This window comes from Saccopteryx leptura, chromosome 6 (assembly GCF_036850995.1).
Source record: "Saccopteryx leptura isolate mSacLep1 chromosome 6, mSacLep1_pri_phased_curated, whole genome shotgun sequence".
Taxonomy (NCBI): domain Eukaryota; kingdom Metazoa; phylum Chordata; class Mammalia; order Chiroptera; family Emballonuridae; genus Saccopteryx; species Saccopteryx leptura.
The window spans coordinates 62,829,786-62,848,166 of NC_089508.1; the positions used below are offsets into that span (position 1 = coordinate 62,829,786).

Sequence of the window (18,381 nt, forward strand, 5' to 3'; positions counted from 1 at the left end):
CCCCTGGAAAGAGGAGGTCACCTTTACACTGGGTAATACATGGCAAAGAGTAATTTAATTTAAATGCAGTCTTTTCTAGAATTATTTTTCAGGCTTTGAGATTAAATTTGATCTCTATATGAGCTTTTTTTTTTTTTTTAGTAATATTGGAGCATAAAAATATCTATGGAATGTATTCTTTAATATTAATATAATTCTTAATTCCATTAATAACATAAATGATATCAATACAAAATATAATGTTATGAGTAGATAAATATCAAATTTACTTTCATTTAAACATTTAAAATAAATGGAAGACATATCGAATTGTAGTTTTGTGTACTCTTTTCAAATAGTTGATATTTAATTTTTTGTTAGATGGTGATATTTTAATACTAATACAAGGATTAATTTTCTGAAGTTAAAACTATTTTTATTTTTGTAGGTTACTATCCGAGCTTCAGTTGGACCTCTTCAATCAGGATCTTCAACCGCACCTTCCATTAGTACAAACACTTCTATCCTTCAGGTCTCACCTCCAAGGACAAAAAGTATACCTGCTAAAAATCCCACAAAATCTAACACAAGTAAACTTAATACAACTAAATCCAATGCAAGTAAATCTAATGCCAGTAAGCCTAATGGAAGTAAATCTAAATTCAAATCAAAAATATCTAATATGCAAAAAAAACAAAGCACTTTGGCTAGTAGCAATAGAAAAAGTAAAGTCAATACAGCATTGAGGAACTTAAGGTAATCTTTTATTCCTGATATATAATACTAATTTAATCTTAAACACAATAATAAAAAATAATAAAGATAATAAAATAAAACCTTTTCTTAATAGAAATGTACCCTATTACACAACTCTGTAATACATTTATATGCTATCACTTATGGCGTAAAGGCCAAACAATAAAAGTATTTTTTTTACAGCTGTTGTTGAGCAAGTACTTTATTATGTTTTTCCTATAATATTCATCTCTGACACTGGTATTATTACATGTTGTACTTATATCTTATGACATTTGAATTGGTTCAATTTAATTTCAGTGACAAGCATTAACTGATGTTAGATTGTTTACTTATTCTTTTGTTCATTGGTAATTTTCAAGTTATAAGTGTGTGTTTAAATATGTTAATTTAAATAGCTTGGCTTTAATTAACAGAATATTAATAAGGCTCTTCCTTATTATTTTTGTTTTAAAAAATATTTTTATCATTTTTTTTATATCTCCATAAGGTTTCGTCGGGGAGTTCACAAGTGCATTGAGTGTTGTTCTGAAATAAAAGATTTTGCAAATCACTTTCCTACTTACGTCCACTGTAGTTTTTGCGGATACAACACTAGCTGTAGCAAAGCCTATGTAAATCATATGATGAGGTAAGATGAGTTAAACATCTGTAATTACCAATTGAGTTATAATTCAGCAAGTTTGGTTTTTGAAAACAGTTATCCTATTGGAAGCCAGAGTTTATCTCTTCAAGGAGCTAAACATATATACTTAGCAGTAGAGAATTTCTAGAATGATGCCTGGCATAGTAACTCATAAAATTACTATAACTTGAAATTGTGAGAACATTTGGATCAATAAAATTAGGTTTGTTAGAGAAATAGATTTTCTATGGGAATTTTTTTCCTGTAGACTTCAAAATTGGTTATTTTTAAAGATAAAAATTTATATGTTTAAAATATATTTACCAAACAAATACATGTAATCTCATGAGTGTTAGTCTCTTTAAGGAGGTTACTTTGAGAGACGCCAGGATTTTTAGTGGTGTTAAGAACTTTATTGAATCTCTTTTTCTTGCTCTCCTTCCCTCCCTTTCTCCTTCTCTCTCTCTCTTTGTAATCCTTCTATCCACTTATGTATCAAACTGTCGTTGCATTCAGTCAGTAAAATGAGAGACTGTTTTAGTTACAATGCAATTATTGGAGTGTTTTTCATTAATTTACTCAACTTAGAGTATTTGAGTACTTACTATTTATGCAGAGAAAGCCTTCACACAACTCATTACTTTCATTTGTATGAATCTCAGAAGATTTTTCAGCATGGATTTTTATATTTTAAAAATATTAATACAGTGTATAGATGATGTGTTATACAATTATGCACCTGAAACCTGCATAATTTTGTTAACCAGTGTTACACTAATAAATTCAATTAAAAAAAATATTCTAAATTTTACGGTGTATGAAGTAGACTTCAATAAAGTTGTAAAAAAATAAATATGTTAATTTCTTAAAAAATAGTAAAAAACAATTGTTCAGATATAAACTAATTAGGTTGATTATTCAAAGTGAGGTTGTTTCATTTTTTTTTTTTTAAGTTAGAATTAAAGAATAATAGAAGTGATTTTCTCATAGATCATAATATGACCTTTATGTTACTTGCTGGTCATTACCAGCTACTCCTTTCAAGGATTCTTTCTTCCTCCCTCACTCACTCCCTCCCAGATGTGAGGGGGGGGGACGACGACCAGGGATCAAACTGGCAGTTCACCTTTCTTGATGCTACAGCATCTCTCTCCCAGTTTTTATCCACCTATTGACTGACTAGCCTAACCTTATGGTGCCCTAAGTTCTTTAGTGCCAGCACTTCATATCAACTTTTAAGTTACTGTATCCCACCTTCTTACCCCATACCATTTTAATTTCATCATATACTCTATTTATTTCTTTTGAATTCCAATTTTCCCATCATTTTTAGGGCTTTGACTCCATTTTCCAAAGTCCAACATCACTCTTCTAGCTTTATAGTCAAATTCATCCTTGGTCATCTGTTTTGATTGCTTCTTTATTTTTGTTCTAGAATTCTTTATACCTTTAGTCATGCTCACCTGGTGCAAAGGCTAATGTGAGACTTGAATGTCTTCCTCTTCCAAACCATGTTCAGCTGTAGACTGAACAGTGCTTGATATAATCAGTTCTAGCTCTGACTTCATGATCTTTAACTTCAATTGTGTTATATTTTTTTAAGTAGTTTTATTTATTTATTTTTTGAGAGAGAGACAGGAAAGGGGGGAGGAGAGAGATGAGAAGTGTCAACTTGTAGTTGCTTCACTTGGGTTGTTCATTGATTGCTTTTAATACGTACTTTACATGAGTGGGGCTCATGCTGATACAGTGGCCCCTTACTCAAGCCAGTAACCTTCAGGCTCAAGCCAGCGGCCTTGGGATCATGTTGATGATCCCACACTCAAACCAGTCCCAAGCTCAATATGGTGACGCCACATGCAAGCTGGCAACTTTGGGGTTTCAAACTGGGGACCTCATTGTCCCGGGTTGATGCTCTGTCCCCTGTGCTACCACCAGTTAGGCAGTACTTTTTTATTTTTATGTACAATATCTATTTAAGCCATTTTTAATATGCTAAAGGTTTTATTTTAATGTTACTTTTTAACTGGCCTAATTATTCAGTTGGGAGGTCATCCTTTAAATCAATCTTTTTGTTGTTGTTGTTGTTTTCCAAGTGAGAGGAGGGGAAATAGACTTCCACATGCACCTTGACCATGATTCACCCTGCAATACTCCCTCACCCTCAACTGGAGCCAATGCTCTGCCCATCTGGGGCCCATGCTTGCAACGGAGCTATTAGCACCTGAGGCAGAGGCTCCAGGGAGCCATCCTCAGCAGTCAGGCTGATGCACTTGAACCAATCAAGCCATGGCTGTGGGAGGGGAAGAGAGAGAGCAAAATGAGAAGGTAGAGAGGGGGGAGTGGAGAAGCAGATGGTCACTTCTCCTGTGTGTCCTGACCAGGAATTGAACCCTGGACTTCCACACGCTGGGTTGATGCTCTACTGCTGAGCCGACTGGCCAGGGTCTCATCAGTCTTTTTTTTTTTTCTTTTTGCAACAGAGACAGAGAGGGACAGACAGACAGGAAGGGAGAGAGATGAGAAGCATCAATTCTTCGTTGCGGCACCTTAGTTATTCATTGATTGCTTTCTCAATGTACCTTGACCAGGGGTTACAGCAGAGCAAGTGACCCCTTGCTCAAGCCAGCAACCTTAGGCTCAAGCCAGAAACCATGGGGTCATGTTTATGATCCCATGCTCAAGCCAGTGACCCCACGCTCAAGATGGTGAGGGCCTGCTCAAGCTGGCGACCTCAGGGTTTCAAACCTGGGTTCTCTGCATCTTAGTCTGACATTCCATTCACTACACCACTGCCTGGTCAGGCCTAGTCAGTCTTTTTCAACATCAATTTCTTTCCTGTGACCTTTCATTCACACATTAATATCAGAAATCAGTGATGTTTCACTTCTACAAAGTTAACCCTGTTCTTTATCTCTAGTTCTTCCATAACCCAACCTTATTCAGTTAACTTGCTACTTCATCTCTTATTTCAACCAGGTTCCTTTTCTTACAGATATTTTCAGTTATTTTCTTAAAGATGAGAGAGATTTATCCCTACTGCCTACTTTTTTTATTCCTTGTCTTTCTCTTACTGTTATACATTTGTAAAAAGTGTTTTGTTACTAGCTTACTTAAGATTTATTTCTTTAACCTTAAATTTGATTGTCAGTCCCTCCTGCCCCTTTAAAGATTATGTCATGTACTTTTGACAGTTTATTCACTTTTTAATATGATTATTTCATGACTTCTGAGTTTTTCACATTGTGGTCAGTCACTTTTGTAACTTCTCCTCAGCTTCTATTAAACTGTTACCAATATGTTTTTTCTTCCCGTTTGGCTGTTCCTCTATTTCATTGCCCTTTTTTCAACATTTCTTAACTCTTTACATTTTCTTTATTGATAACCACTGTCACTTTTACCTTTCAGCTTTAAATCTTCCCATTTCAATCTAGTTTTCTTGAGATCCAATTGTATATTTCTAATTATTTTATAGATATTTTTACCTTTGATTCACTGGCATCTAAAAGGAACACCAACAAGCCAAACATTATATAATCTTCAGAATTCACACAACTACCACACAGATATTCTTTGAGGGCATCATTTGTATGACTGTGGCATACCAGCTGGAAATAATTTACTGTCCTAAGTTTCTTAACCTCATGAAGTTCTCTTCATCTGCTACTTTGCATGGCTTCCTGACATCCCACCCTCTGCATTCTGCCACTCTGCCTCCCAACTACTGCTGTGGTCTACACCAATATTTCATTTCCTCAAAACCAGGCCCCATTCTTTCTCCCAGGGTACTTCTGTGTGGAATGTCTCTTATTTTGTGACAGCAGTGCTGCTGCCAAAAATGGTGCTTTAATTCTGACCTTAATTTACAGGGGATCATATTAGAAAATACATTGTGTTCTCTTACCCTTCCTGTTGTCATTTCTCATGGGTATCCCACTTTTCTATCCAATCTCCAAATCCATTCTATTCTAAGGCATTTCCAGTTAGCCTGATTACCTCCACACCCTTGTCCCAATTCCCATTGAACCCCAACCCTGCATTTCATTGTCATCACACACACTAAGCTCTTACTCATTATTAGTTTCATAGGGAGCTGAAACTTCCATTGCCACTCTTAGTGTGATATACCCTTTCCTTTTTCTCTACTTTAGCAGTGTCTGCCTGTGGTACTTCCCATTGAATGGCCCACCAATACCTCTGTCCAGTTTGGATTCTTCTTATAAGCTTGAGTTCTGTATGTATAGAAGTTTCATTTTCTCCAAAGGATGAGTACCTTTAATCCCTATCCATACCACCTCTGTACTCTTAATTGGTCTTTTCCCTTATGATGCCAAATCTTTCTCATTCTATAAAGACTCCTATCTCCATAAATTGACTACTCTTCTCACGTATTCATTTTGACCGTGGTTTTTCTTATTTTTTGTTAGTCTCTGGAATGTCTTTGACCATCCTTTCAGTTAACCTTTGATGTGTTTGATCACCACAACCACTCACAAGGATCATTCCTTACTTTGAATTGTATACCATTCAACAATTCTTTTATTGTAGTTACTGTATTTTTCGCTCCATGAGACACACACCTGACCATAAGATCACCTAGGGTTTTAAGGAGGAAAATAAGAAAAAAAAATATTCTGAACCAAATGATGTGTTAAAATATTTAATGAAATATACCACAATAATATTTCAACAATGTAAACTCAACAGCAGTGTTAACAACCATTAGCACTGTTATTTACAAACGAGAAGAGACTTTAATGTTCAAATACTCTTCTAGTTGTCCGGGAGCCTGCAGCAGCTAAAAAAAATGAACGTTCACTGCATAAGCCACGGCATTTCCCCCTCCACTTTTGGGGGGGAAAGGTGTATCTTACAGAGCAAAAAATATGGTATTTGTATCTGTACATCTCCTTGAAAGAAGGAGCTCTTTGTATTCACTATGTCACCTATTAAATTACAAACAGCAGATGGTAGTCATTATTTGTTGTAATTATAAAAGACTCGAAATAAAATTTCAAAAGAGAATATTCAAAAATTCTGATGAAATTGGAGGATTTTTGGAATAAGATTTTCAAAGAAGAGTATCATTAAACATGTAATTTTTAAATGATTTTTTTTTAAAGAGGAACATTATTTGGGTTTGTGGTTATATTGTACCTTACTTGCTTATAGCTTTAGGTAGTAATAGAAGTCTCCTAAAAAAAAAATCCACTGGCCAGGCAGTGGCACAGTAGATAGAGCATCGGACTGGGACGCAGAGGACCCAGGTTCAAAACCCTGAGGCCCCTGGGTGAGCACTGGATCGCTGGCTTGAGCGTGGGATCATAGACACGACTCCATGGTTGCTGGTTTGAACAAAGAATTGATGCTTCTCATCTCTCTCTCTTCCTGTCTGTCTGTCCCTATCTGTCCTTCTATCTGTCACAAAATAAATAAATAAATAAATAAAAATATAAAAATCCAAACAAATTACTGTATAATACCGGTATTATTCCTCAATTAATAACATTAACAGGATGAAGCTCAAATTTTCTGAAGAATGTAGGATCTTTCACTATCTAACTTTAACTACTTTTTCAATTCTTTCAACTGTTATTTTCATCTCTGCTTTGCTCTGCTTTGCCTAGAGTGAGGCAGTAGAAATGTTCTTAAATGAACTAACTGGTACCTGGCTTCTTCTCTTATCAACTTGAAACCACAAAATATATTATGTGTCATTATTGGTGTTTATCTTTTGATAATTTATTAATATATATTCACTCATTTAATAATATTTATTAGGCATTTATTCTGTGCCAGCTGCTGTTTGACTCTTTACCCCCTGCTCCCAACCCCAAAGTCTGAGGCAGACAAGTTTACCTTCTTTCCTATTGTATCTTTAACCTCTAGTCTAGCATCTTAAATACAGTAGGCATATCATCAGTATTGTTGGATTTTTAAGAAATTGTTTCTTTTATATTTCTTTGGAAATAAAAGTTGTTACTTATATTGAATCAAGATTATTAAGAAAATATAGTCAGCCCTGGCCGGTTGACTCAGTGGTAGAGCATCGACCCTGTGTGTGGATGTCCCTGGTTTGATTCCTGGTCAAGGCACAGAGGAGAAGTGCCCATCTGCTTCTCCACCCCTCCCCCTCTCAATTCTCTCTCTCTTCTGCAGCCATAGCTTGATTGGAGTGAATTGGCCCTGAGTGCTGACAGTGGCTCCATGGCCTCTGCCTCAGGCGCTAAGAAGAGCTCAGTTGCTGAGCAATGGAGCAATGTCCCAGATGGGCAGAGCATTGCCCCCTAGTGAGCTTACTGGGTGAATCCCAGTCTGGGTAAATACCGGGAGTCTGTTTCTGCCTCCCCTCCTCTCACTGAATTAAAAAAAAAGAGGAAATAAAAAAGAAAGAAAATACAGTCAAAAGGGGTTTCTTACCTGTAGTCTTATTAAGGCATAATTAATACACAATAAAATTTACCTATTTTTAAAGAATAACTTAATGAAATTATATAGTCCTATAATGAGGTGGCGAATTTTTAAAACCTAGATTTTAACATTATTTTTACTATATTGTAATAAAAATTCTGACCTTTTTTCTCTTTAGATTTATTTCCATATTGTTATTAACTTTATGCAGATCTAATTGAAAGTGGAAGGGTAATTTTAATTTGTTAGCTAGAGATTCATCCCTATAACACACAAAACTATAAGTAGGCAATTTATATAATTAGTACAAATAAAGAGACCGTGTCTTTTTTTATAGATAGGAAAATCAAAACTAGATTCGGACAACTGAAATTTTAAAAATAACAAAGTTTTAATAAGGCAGAAGTTATACAGAAGTAGAAGACATCATAAAGGCCCTAAAATGTGTTAATTTTCCTCTCTTACTAAATAGACAAGTAAACCAAAACAGTCTATTTGTTTTAGTTTGAATAAGAGAAATATATTTTTTAAAATAACCCTTTTTTTGAGAGACTGGAACATCGAGCTGTTCCTGTGTGTGCCCTTACTGGGGAATTAAACTGGCAACCTTTGTGCTCCACAACAATGCTCCAACTATCTGACCAGGGCTGAATTTACTGAGTTTTAGAGTGAGAGAGGAAGGCAGAGAGAAGGGAGTGGAACTGTTCCATTCAGTCATGCATTCTTTGGTTGCTTCCCATATGTGCCCTGACTGAGGGTTGAACCCACAACCTTGTCATTTTGGGATGATGCTCTTAATGGACAGCTAACCAGCCAGGGTTTGAAAATTACTTTACATTCTTTGGCAGATAGAATTTTGAACTCATTCCTCTGAGGAAACTCAGTAGTGTGCACAAATTTTTGCATATAATTTTAGTATTTACCAACCCCCATAATGTTTTCTTCTAAAAATACTATTTAAATATTTTTGTAATGTCTTGAATTTGTAAACTCTTTAATAGTAATTATCCCTAGATTGAAGAAATTACTATTAGAAATCTTCTGAGGATATCTTCTGGGATTATATTTCTTTTCTCATGCATGTGTATATTCTGTAGTGTTACCGTGTATGTGAGTGTGACTTGGTAGTTGGCTACAGGGGTGAGTGGGTCAGGTGGGATCTGTCAGTGCAGACTACGGCTACTGCTTCTCTAGTTTTAGCTTGCATAAGAATTACTGAGAAAACTTGTTAAAAGGCATTTTTGGGCCCCACTGTCAGAAATTAATTCAGTAGGTTTGTGGGGACATACAAGACTGCATTTCTAAATGAGCTCCCAGGTGTTGTGATCTTAAATCCATGACTCTACTTTTAGTTGCATTGTGTTAGACTAATCCTGTCTTTCTAGTACAGGGAAGCTTTCTTTACCAGATTTAAAAGATATATAAAAGCTGTAATTGGTTACAAAGCTTGGTTAGTGGTTTTCTGTTCTGTGCTTACGGGAAGCATTGTTTTAGTTCATGAGTTCTTAATTTTTTTTTTATGCCTATATGAATAATTACAAAGAAATCTCTAAATGTTTGATTTATAAATGGTATCTAGGTGGAGTACTGTTTACTTCCAAGGTCACTTCAGCCCTTCTCCCAAAATGAGCATGTTAAGATTGGAAAACGATTTAAAAAATAATTATTCTTGATAACTATTCATATTATAGCAAAAATATTAGCAAAAAACTAAAATTACTTTCAGATTTTACTATATTAAAAATTAATTTGTGTTTTACTGTTTAAAAAGCCTTGAATAATTCCTTTTGTGTAATGATGAGGGTACTTTTCTTTTTTTTTTTTTTTTTTGTATTTTGTATTTTTCTGAAGCTGGAAACGGGGAGGCAGTCAGACAGACTCCCACATGCACCCGACGGGGGAATCCACCCGGCACGCCCACCAGGGGGCATGCTCTGCCCATCCGGGGCGTCGCTCCGTTGAGACCAGAGCCACTCTAGCGCCTGGGGCAGAGGCCACAGAGCCATCCCCAGCGCCTGGGCCATCTTTTGCTCCAATAGAGCCTTGGCTGCGGGAGGAGAAGAGAGAGACAGAGAGGAAGGAGAGGGGGAGGGATGGAGAAGCAGATGGGCGCCTCTACTTTGTGCCCTGGCCGGGAATTGAACCCGGGACTTCCGCACACCAGGCCGACGCTCTACCACTGAACCAACCGGCCAGGGCCAAGGGTACTTTTCATATAAGCATATGTTTAGGGAAATTTGTGTTATTGGAAAATAAATAAAGTTGAATATAAGGTAAAATATTGAGTTGCACAGGGATGACAGACATTTTATTTATATCATGATCTTTTACTCAAAACTAGAAATGTAAGTATAGACTTGAAATATAGCATAAATTAATACTACTACTATAGAGTAAAATTAATAAAGTCTGTTTTGTCTCTCCAGCTTTCACAGTAACCGTCCAAGTAAAAGGTTTTGTATTTTTAAGAAGCAGTCAGAAACTCTCAGGTAATTAGTTGATTATTTTTATTCTTTCTATTGAAAAATTGTATGACTTAAATTTTTTTATATAATAACCTTAATGAGATAGAGTTCATATACCATGCAGTTCAAACACTTAAGTTGTACAATTAATAGTTTTTAGTATATTCACCAAATTGTGCAGCCATCACCACAGTTAATATTAGAACATTTTCATCATCCCAACAAGAAACTACCCATTATGGTCATCCCCATTTCCTTCCAACCCCGCCTTTCCCTGAGTTACCACTAATCTGCCTCTATAGATTTGCCCATTCGAGACATTTCATATAAATGGAATGTTATATGTGATCTTTTTTGATTGGCTTCTTTCATTTAGCATGTTTTCCACGTTCATCTGTGTTGTACTGTATATCAATACTTCATTTTATTTTTTATTTTTTGCTTAATATTCCATTGTTTGGCTATACCATAGTTTGTTTATCTATTTAGTTTATTTTAACTTTGAGGCCATTATAAATAATGCTGCTGTGAACATTTCTGTATCAACTTTTTGTCTGGGCATGCCTTTTCATTTATCTAGTATATATCTGAGATTGAAATAGCTGAGTTATATAGTAGTTGTTGCGCCTTTGAGGGCCTGCCAGACATTTTTTAAAAGTACCTCAAATATTTTACATTCCTATCAGCTGTGTATGAGGGTTTCAGTTTCTTCACATCTTTATCTACATTTGTTATTATCTCTTTGATTATATAGCTATCTTAATGGGAGTGAAGTGGTAACTGATTGTAGTTTATTATAACTTTTTTAACCTGATACTGGGATATCCAATTTGGAAATTTAAACGATTGCTATTGGGTATTACATAGTGCCATCTATTATATCCTCAGAGGTATGACTAGCCTATATTCTATTGCTAAATGTGTTTCATTGGTGACAAGTGGTGTCAAGGTGAAGACATCCTGCATTCAGGTTGTAAAATGAGAACAAAACTTAGAATTGTACCCTCTCCTCTACACTTCACTCTGGCATCTCCTTTTTTTGCTTAATTTTTCTCTAGATCATCTTTCATCATCTGATATACTGTATGCTTTACTTTTTTGTTCATTTTCTGTGTCCTCTCCCTAGAATCTGTGTGGTTTGGACTTTTCTCTATGCCAGACTATAATTAATACACTCAGTAAATATTTGTTGAATAAATTAAAGTATATAGTGAAAATTATTTACGTGGACAGTAGGTCCCATCTATGATGTTGGACCAGTGGCTCACAGGGAAATAAAATTTGTTTCAATTTAAAAGTATTTCAGTGCTAATTTGAAAACATTTACTGAATTCAATGAAATAGATTAAGCTATATTAGATATTGCCTTTACTGAAAAATTTTTTCAGAATTAAAAGAGTGCATTAAAAAGGTTTTACATTCACAATATCAAGCTTAGTTGTATGTTCTGTATATATATTTTATCTTATATATTTTATCTTTTGCTTTGAGACAAGGGGAGACAATGAGACAGACTCCCGCATGTGCCCCAACTAGGATTCACCCAGCAACCCCTGTCTGGGGCCGATGCTTGAATCAACTGAGCTATTTTTAGCACCTGAGGCTGACGCTCAGATCAGCTGAGCTATCCTCAGCACTGGGGCTGATGCTCAAACCAATCAAGCCACTGGCTGTGGGAGGGGGAAAGAGAGTAGGGGAAATGAAGTGGGGAGAAAAGCAAGTGGTCACTTTTTTTGTGTGCCCCAACTTGGAATCGAACCTGGAATGTCCGCATGCTGGGCTGAGACAACTGGCCAGGGCCGTGTTCTGTTTTTAAATGAACCATAGTATTTTAAAGATCTAGGATTTTTTTTTCTCATTTTGAACAGGTAGCAAATTGAAAATTGGGAAAAATTAGTCAATTTCTGATAATGGAATATAGCGTACTTACAGTTGTATAGAACAATAATTTTTGTAATTAGTCCTTTATTGGTATAGAATATTTATTCTTAAGCTCTTTATTATGCATCTATCATGTCTGATGTACAGCTCCTGTAAAGAGAAAGTGATGAAGTTTTAGAACCAGTCTTCAGGGAATGTACAGTTTATTGGGTGGAAGATACAGGTGAACATAAATAACTAATACTGCAAGAAAGATTTTAATAAGTGCACTAAGAGTTATTTACTTCAAAGGGGAGAGAGATTACTTGGAATGGTCTGGATACGTGTTAGTTAACTTTGCTTTAAAGGCTGAATGTTGTTTATACTGATAGAAGAGGCACATTAGCATTCAAGTTGGAAGAAATAGCATGAATAAAGTTGCAGAAGTAAAAAGTAGAAGGTATGCAGACAAAATAAATAGTAGTAGTAAATGAATGGGGCATGAAGTTCACATAGTAAGTTTGAAGTCTGGGGCAATACTGTAGTTTTAAGCTTAGAGCCAATGAAAGCATTGAAAATAAGGCTAAGGAGTTTGGGTATGATTTAGAGGGCACTGGAGAATTTTTGCTGTTTTATATAGCATCAGGTGATACTGAAGAAAGGTTGAATTGAAGGTACCCTTCTCACCTTCAATGTTAGAGTGAGTCATAGATGCATGAATCCTGTAGATTAGGATTTTTGTGATAGTTTTGAATGATTTAGTAAGGACTTGCCTTAAAATGGTGAGGAGGTATTGCATTATCTTTAAGGATATGGGCTCTGGAAACAAACTGCTCAATTTAAAACCTGTTCCTGACCTTTACTATCTCTATGTCTTTGGTAGAATACTAAGCTAACTGTTTTCTATAAAAAGGTGATGAATTATAGCACCTATTTTTTGGGTTGGTTGTAAGATTTAGATTAAGATGATATGTTTAAAGATGATGATATTATCCTGGAACAGAATTAAGTACTCAACAAATTAATATTATAAAATGCTTAACATAGTGATTATTTTAAGGAAGAAGATACAGAGATAACTCTAGTTTGAGCTTTATTGTTAAAAGAAATAATGGCATCATAAGATAGTCAGAAGTTGATTTGGGGGGGAAATGCATGATTTTAATTGTATGGTCAGTTTTGATGTGCCAATGTAACATCTAGGTATAAATGCACAGCAAACTATTAGTCTAGAGCTTCAGGGAAGAAGTCAGTGTATGGTATGTTACTTGTTTGTATTTATATATTAGTAAAATGTGTGGTGAATTTCAAAATTGTATTTATGTTTTGTTAAATTGACAACACTATTAGCATTACATGATTTATTTATTTATTTTACCTAAGCAAAAATAATATATTAGCAGGATTCTAGAGAATCTCATGGACCATTAAAAGGAGGAGGTACAGCCAGAACAAATAAGAGAAACAGTAAGACTTCAGTTATTGACAAGGCTTCTCTCTCATTCTGCCTCTCACAGAGGCAGAATGATCTTATCTTTATTATTTTCTTTAGACTTGGGTTTATTCTTTCTCTGCAAACTAGCACTCTCTTAATGACCCATACAGTATTCCCAGCCTTTTTAAAATTTTATTAAAATCCCAATTACAAAACTCGGTTTAGAAAAGGCTTGATTTAAGAATTCCACCCTGGTCCAATGAACTATATCCAGTAGAACAAGCACTTAGCTAGCTACTATTTTACCATTGAGACTACTTTTAGTCTGAAAGGGCAGTTTGTTAATAGAAAAGACTATATAGTTAGGCATAAGTTTTTAAATCTTGACTTTCCCTTAGCTTTTAAGTTTTAACTTAAAAACATTCCATTAAGAAATCAAGTACATTTTACTGATCACTTTCCGTAGGGCCTTTAATGTTTGATAAAGTTCATTTCAGTTGAACAGACTTAAGTTTTTCAAAGTCTTACTTGCAGTACATGTTTGTTTAAACAACATCATTTATACATTGTATATATATTGGTTTGTTGCTTCTGTGAGAGAGACAGACAGGGACAGACAGATAGGAAGAGAGAGAGAGATGAGAAGCATCAACTCATATTTGCGGCACCTTAGTTGTTCATTGATTGCTTTCTCATATGTGCCTTGACCTGGGGGTTCCAGCCAAGATAGTGACCCCTTGCTCAAGCCAGCAACCATGGGGTCATGTCTAAGATCCCACACTCAAACCAGTGACCCCATGCTCAAGCTGGTAACCTCAGGGTTTCTAACCTGGGTTCTCAGTGTCCCTGACTGACACTTTATCCACTGTGCCATTGCCTGCTCAGGCTATATTTTCCGTTCTTTTTAACAGTATCCAGATGCTTGACCCAACAAGCTCCCAAGTTCTTAACTCTTACAAATATAATACAATAAATTAAGCATATAGGGGATAAGTTTTCTGAAACATTTACACACTTTTACAGGTTTAATAATATTTTAAAATACATTTTAACTAAAAATCAAAGTTGAAATACATTTTTAATGAGAATCTTAAGGTCAGTATAATATGCCAATTATGTTTAAATATTTTAAATAGCTAATGCTACACAGTTTGAGCTAATGACTATACAATCTATGCCTGAATGCAGCAAAGAGTTTGTTGTTGTTGTTGTTTTGCTACAGAGACAGAGAGAGGGACAGAGAGGGTCAGACAGACAGAAAGGGAGAGAGATGAGAAGCATCAATTATCAGTTTTTCATTGCGACACCTTAGTTGTTCATTGATTGCTTTCTCATATGTGCCTTTACTGCAGGCCTTCAGCAGACCGAGTAACCGCTTGCTCAGGCCAGCGACCTTGGGTCCAAGCTGGTGAGCTTTTGCTCAAACCAGATGAGCCCACGCTCAAGCTGGCGACCTTGGGGTCTCGAACCTGGGTTCTCGGCATCCCAGTCCAACACTCTATCCACTGCGCCACCCTTTGGTCAGGCCATTGATTGCTTTCTTATATGTGCCTTGACCAGGAGGCTGCAGCAGGCTGAGGAACACCTTGCTCAAACCAGCGACCTTGGGCTCAAGCTGGAGAGCCTTGCTCAAACCAGATGAGCCCGCACTTAAGCTAGTGACCTTGGGGTTTTGAACCTGGGTCCTCTGCGTTCCAGTCCAATGTTCTGTCCACTGCGCCACCACCTGGTCAGGTGCTACAAAGACTATTGATGACTGTGGGAATTGTTTCCTAGGCATTTCAAAAATCTATAATCGTTGCATATTTCTTTTAAGAACTACAGCACTCAGTGTTTAGTAAGGAAATGAGAGTTTAGGCCCCAGCAAGTGGACCAGTTGACAGTGTAGGGATGTTGAGGAACTCAAGCTTTGGACTTCAGTAGTGAATTAATAATTACTTTAATTCAGTATTAAGTAAGAATAATACCAACCTTGTATGGTTGTGATGAGAATTGAATTAATCAAAATAATATGATCTATGTATTTAAAGCCTTAACATTTCTATTTTTTTACCTAAATAAAATACTAGATAGTAAGCTTTGTTAGAGCACAAACTGTATTTTTTTCATTTATATTCACAATATAGTACAATACAATAGTAGTATAGTATGTTAAAGACAGCCTTAGTAAATATATATTGAGTGAATGAATACTATACCATTGCATTGCAGATGGGTAGAAGCACAGGTAGATTGTGCCTTACGGAATTAACACAAGTTTTGAGGGAAGCCAACACTGGGCTTTAGGTCTCTTGACTCCTACTAGCTTTTAGCAACTGGACTTGAGAAGTAAAAGTTTATAAAAAGAACAGTTTCAGTAAATAAATGATAACATAATTTGGATGTGGCTATTCCATTTTCTAGAGAATCATTTTGTGTTATACCAACTTTATATAGCAAAATGGGATTGACTGTTTGACACAAAAAATCATGGAAAAATAATCATTGAATTTGTATGTGGATTTTCACAAAGGATAAAAAAAACTTTTTCTTTTATACTATTTTTTTTTTTTATAGGGGCATTACTCTAGTGTGCCTTAATTGTGATTTCCTAGCTGATGTTTCTGGCTTAGATAATATGGCTATGCACTTGAGTCAGCATGAGATGCATACTTGCCAAGTTGTAATAGATAAAGGTACGTATATATATATATAATTGTGTTACTTTGGATTTTTTGTACTTACTCTATTTCATTATTTTTGGTCAGCCACAATATGAGTTCTTTATGAAATTATTATCCTCACTCATCATAATTTGTATGCTGTTTTAAATATAAAACTTTTTTTTTCTAATTTCAGTTTCTATTTGTATCCCAACTTCTGAACGTCTTTCTGAGTAAGTCTAATTTTTATTCAGTGAATTTTACTTTGATGGATTTTAGTACTCTTGCATTTTAAAATATATCATTAATAGAAATGAAAAATATTAAAGTATTTTGTTTTGTTTTCTTTAAAGCTGCTTGTTGAAATAGGTTCCTGCTCTATGGAGCTCGTGACCTGGTGCAAGACAAGTTGGAATTTCCTAAGTTCAAAGTTCTGAGATGTTTTCTTACACAAAGGCAGTTAAGCAGCCAAGTTCATGACACTAGCTCTCATTATTCAGTTTTTTTTCAACTTCAAATGGGACTAGGTACTTATTCCACCTTATCTTTGTGTCAGGTTGACATATCTTAACATACGTTGTTTTCTCCAGTTGGCTCCTTGGAAAATAACTTTTGTTGCTATAGTCATTTCTTACTTTGCTTGAAATAATTTATGTTTTTCTTTGCTATACTTGCCCTTCATACTTATACATTCCAAATGATATGGCTGTTTGTCTATCTGTTTTGTCTGCTTTCTTAATTTTTTTAAGTCTTAAGTGTTTAGGCCCAATTTTTGTCTTTTTTCTCATTCGTTGTCTGTCATTGTGCTATTTTTCTTATTTTTCAGATGCAGAAGCAGTCCAGAGATTTCAAAAAATGTCCAGTGTACACCTGGACAGTGTCCCTCTTCGATGGACACAACTGATGCCTGTTCTCTCTTTCCAAGGAATGTGAATAATTTGACACTGGGACCTGTTTCTATGTTGTGGTCTCAAGAAATCAGATCTTGGGGAGACTCCCTTACTTCGTGGCTGGCCTCCCATAAGGTTGATGCTAATTAGCCAGAGATGGTCTCAAAGCCCACTAAATTGAGCACAGCTTTCCATTGGGGACTTTGGCCCTTGATCTTAAGCTTGTGGGTCACTTCTGGCCAAAAAAAGACCATCAAATCAATGCTTCACATCCAAGTTGAAGTTTAGTCACTTTGCTCTTCCTTTAGCGTGAATTAAGTTCAGGAAATATGAAAACTAGTTGTTAGGGAACCGTGGTAATTTTCATGTCCTTGGAACAACAGGTTTCTACAATTACGCTCCAAAATTGCAGTTGTTTTTACTGTCATTTATAATATATTACTCAGTTCTAATTCTGTAGTTTTTCAACAATATTGATTCTTGGATTTTTTACTTTTAATAATTTAATTTTGAGAGTTGGTTTTACGTTCTCCAAATTTACTGATTTTGTTGTCTACTTTTCCATTCTTTTCTTTAAAACTGTTTAGTGTTTGCTTTGTTTTATTAAGAATTCCAAAAGATTTCTAATTCTCTACAGATTCTCTATAGCTGCCTACTTAGAGCTTTTTAATTTGGCTGTGTTGATCATTAGACATTATTATATCCTCTGTCTTGTTTTAGGACTATGATTAACATTATCTTAATAATTATAAGTTCTAAAGTGTAAAGAAATAATAAAAACTTTTGCAGATCTTAAAACAAGTTTTAAAGCTCCATATTTGTTTGACTAACACATAGTATCTAGTTAGCCATTAATGTAGTTTTTTTGGGTAAAGTTAATGTTAAAAAAAAAAAGAATGGGAACCAGTAATGCATTTGTTTCTTTCATATATATTTTTTTCAAATATACCTGTATATTTTTAAAAATCGACACTTGTTTTAGTTAGATCTACTAAACAATTTTGAATTACTATTTTCTTCATTAAAAATTATATTAATTAAATGCCTCAGAAATTATTTATTAATAAATAATTTTATATGATTACCATAGATTTTATTACATACATAAGTACATTACTTTGTTTTAGGAGAGCCTTATTATTTGGCCCACTGAGTAACAGCTAAGTCTGCTTAGTAAATAACATTTACTTAACATTTTTTCTCTGTGACACAATTGAAAGGTCACTATTTATACTATGCCTCTTTCTTGAATTTTAAAGACAAGCAAAACACCTTTTGTGATCTTAGTTGCTATAAAGATAGGCAGATTCTGAATGTA

At 35.1% G+C, this 18,381-nt stretch overlaps 1 protein-coding gene across 5 annotated transcripts in view; it reads left to right on the forward strand.

The window, feature by feature from the left end:
• Window positions 1–18,381, forward strand: part of ZNF280D (zinc finger protein 280D) — a 140,718-nt gene that overhangs the window by 90,611 nt on the left and 31,726 nt on the right. For 4 of the 5 annotated variants that reach the window (XM_066388246.1, XM_066388244.1, XM_066388245.1 and 1 more), the window contains 5 exons: window positions 428–735; window positions 1,226–1,366; window positions 10,198–10,260; window positions 16,088–16,206; window positions 16,370–16,406. In XM_066388246.1, coding sequence (XP_066244343.1) covers window positions 428–735; window positions 1,226–1,366; window positions 10,198–10,260; window positions 16,088–16,206; window positions 16,370–16,406 — 668 coding nt within the window. Of the gene's footprint in view, window positions 1–427; window positions 736–1,225; window positions 1,367–10,197; window positions 10,261–16,087; window positions 16,207–16,369; window positions 16,407–16,999; window positions 17,852–18,381 lie in introns of those variants that run through there. The other variant, XM_066388248.1, reaches the window with a different exon arrangement.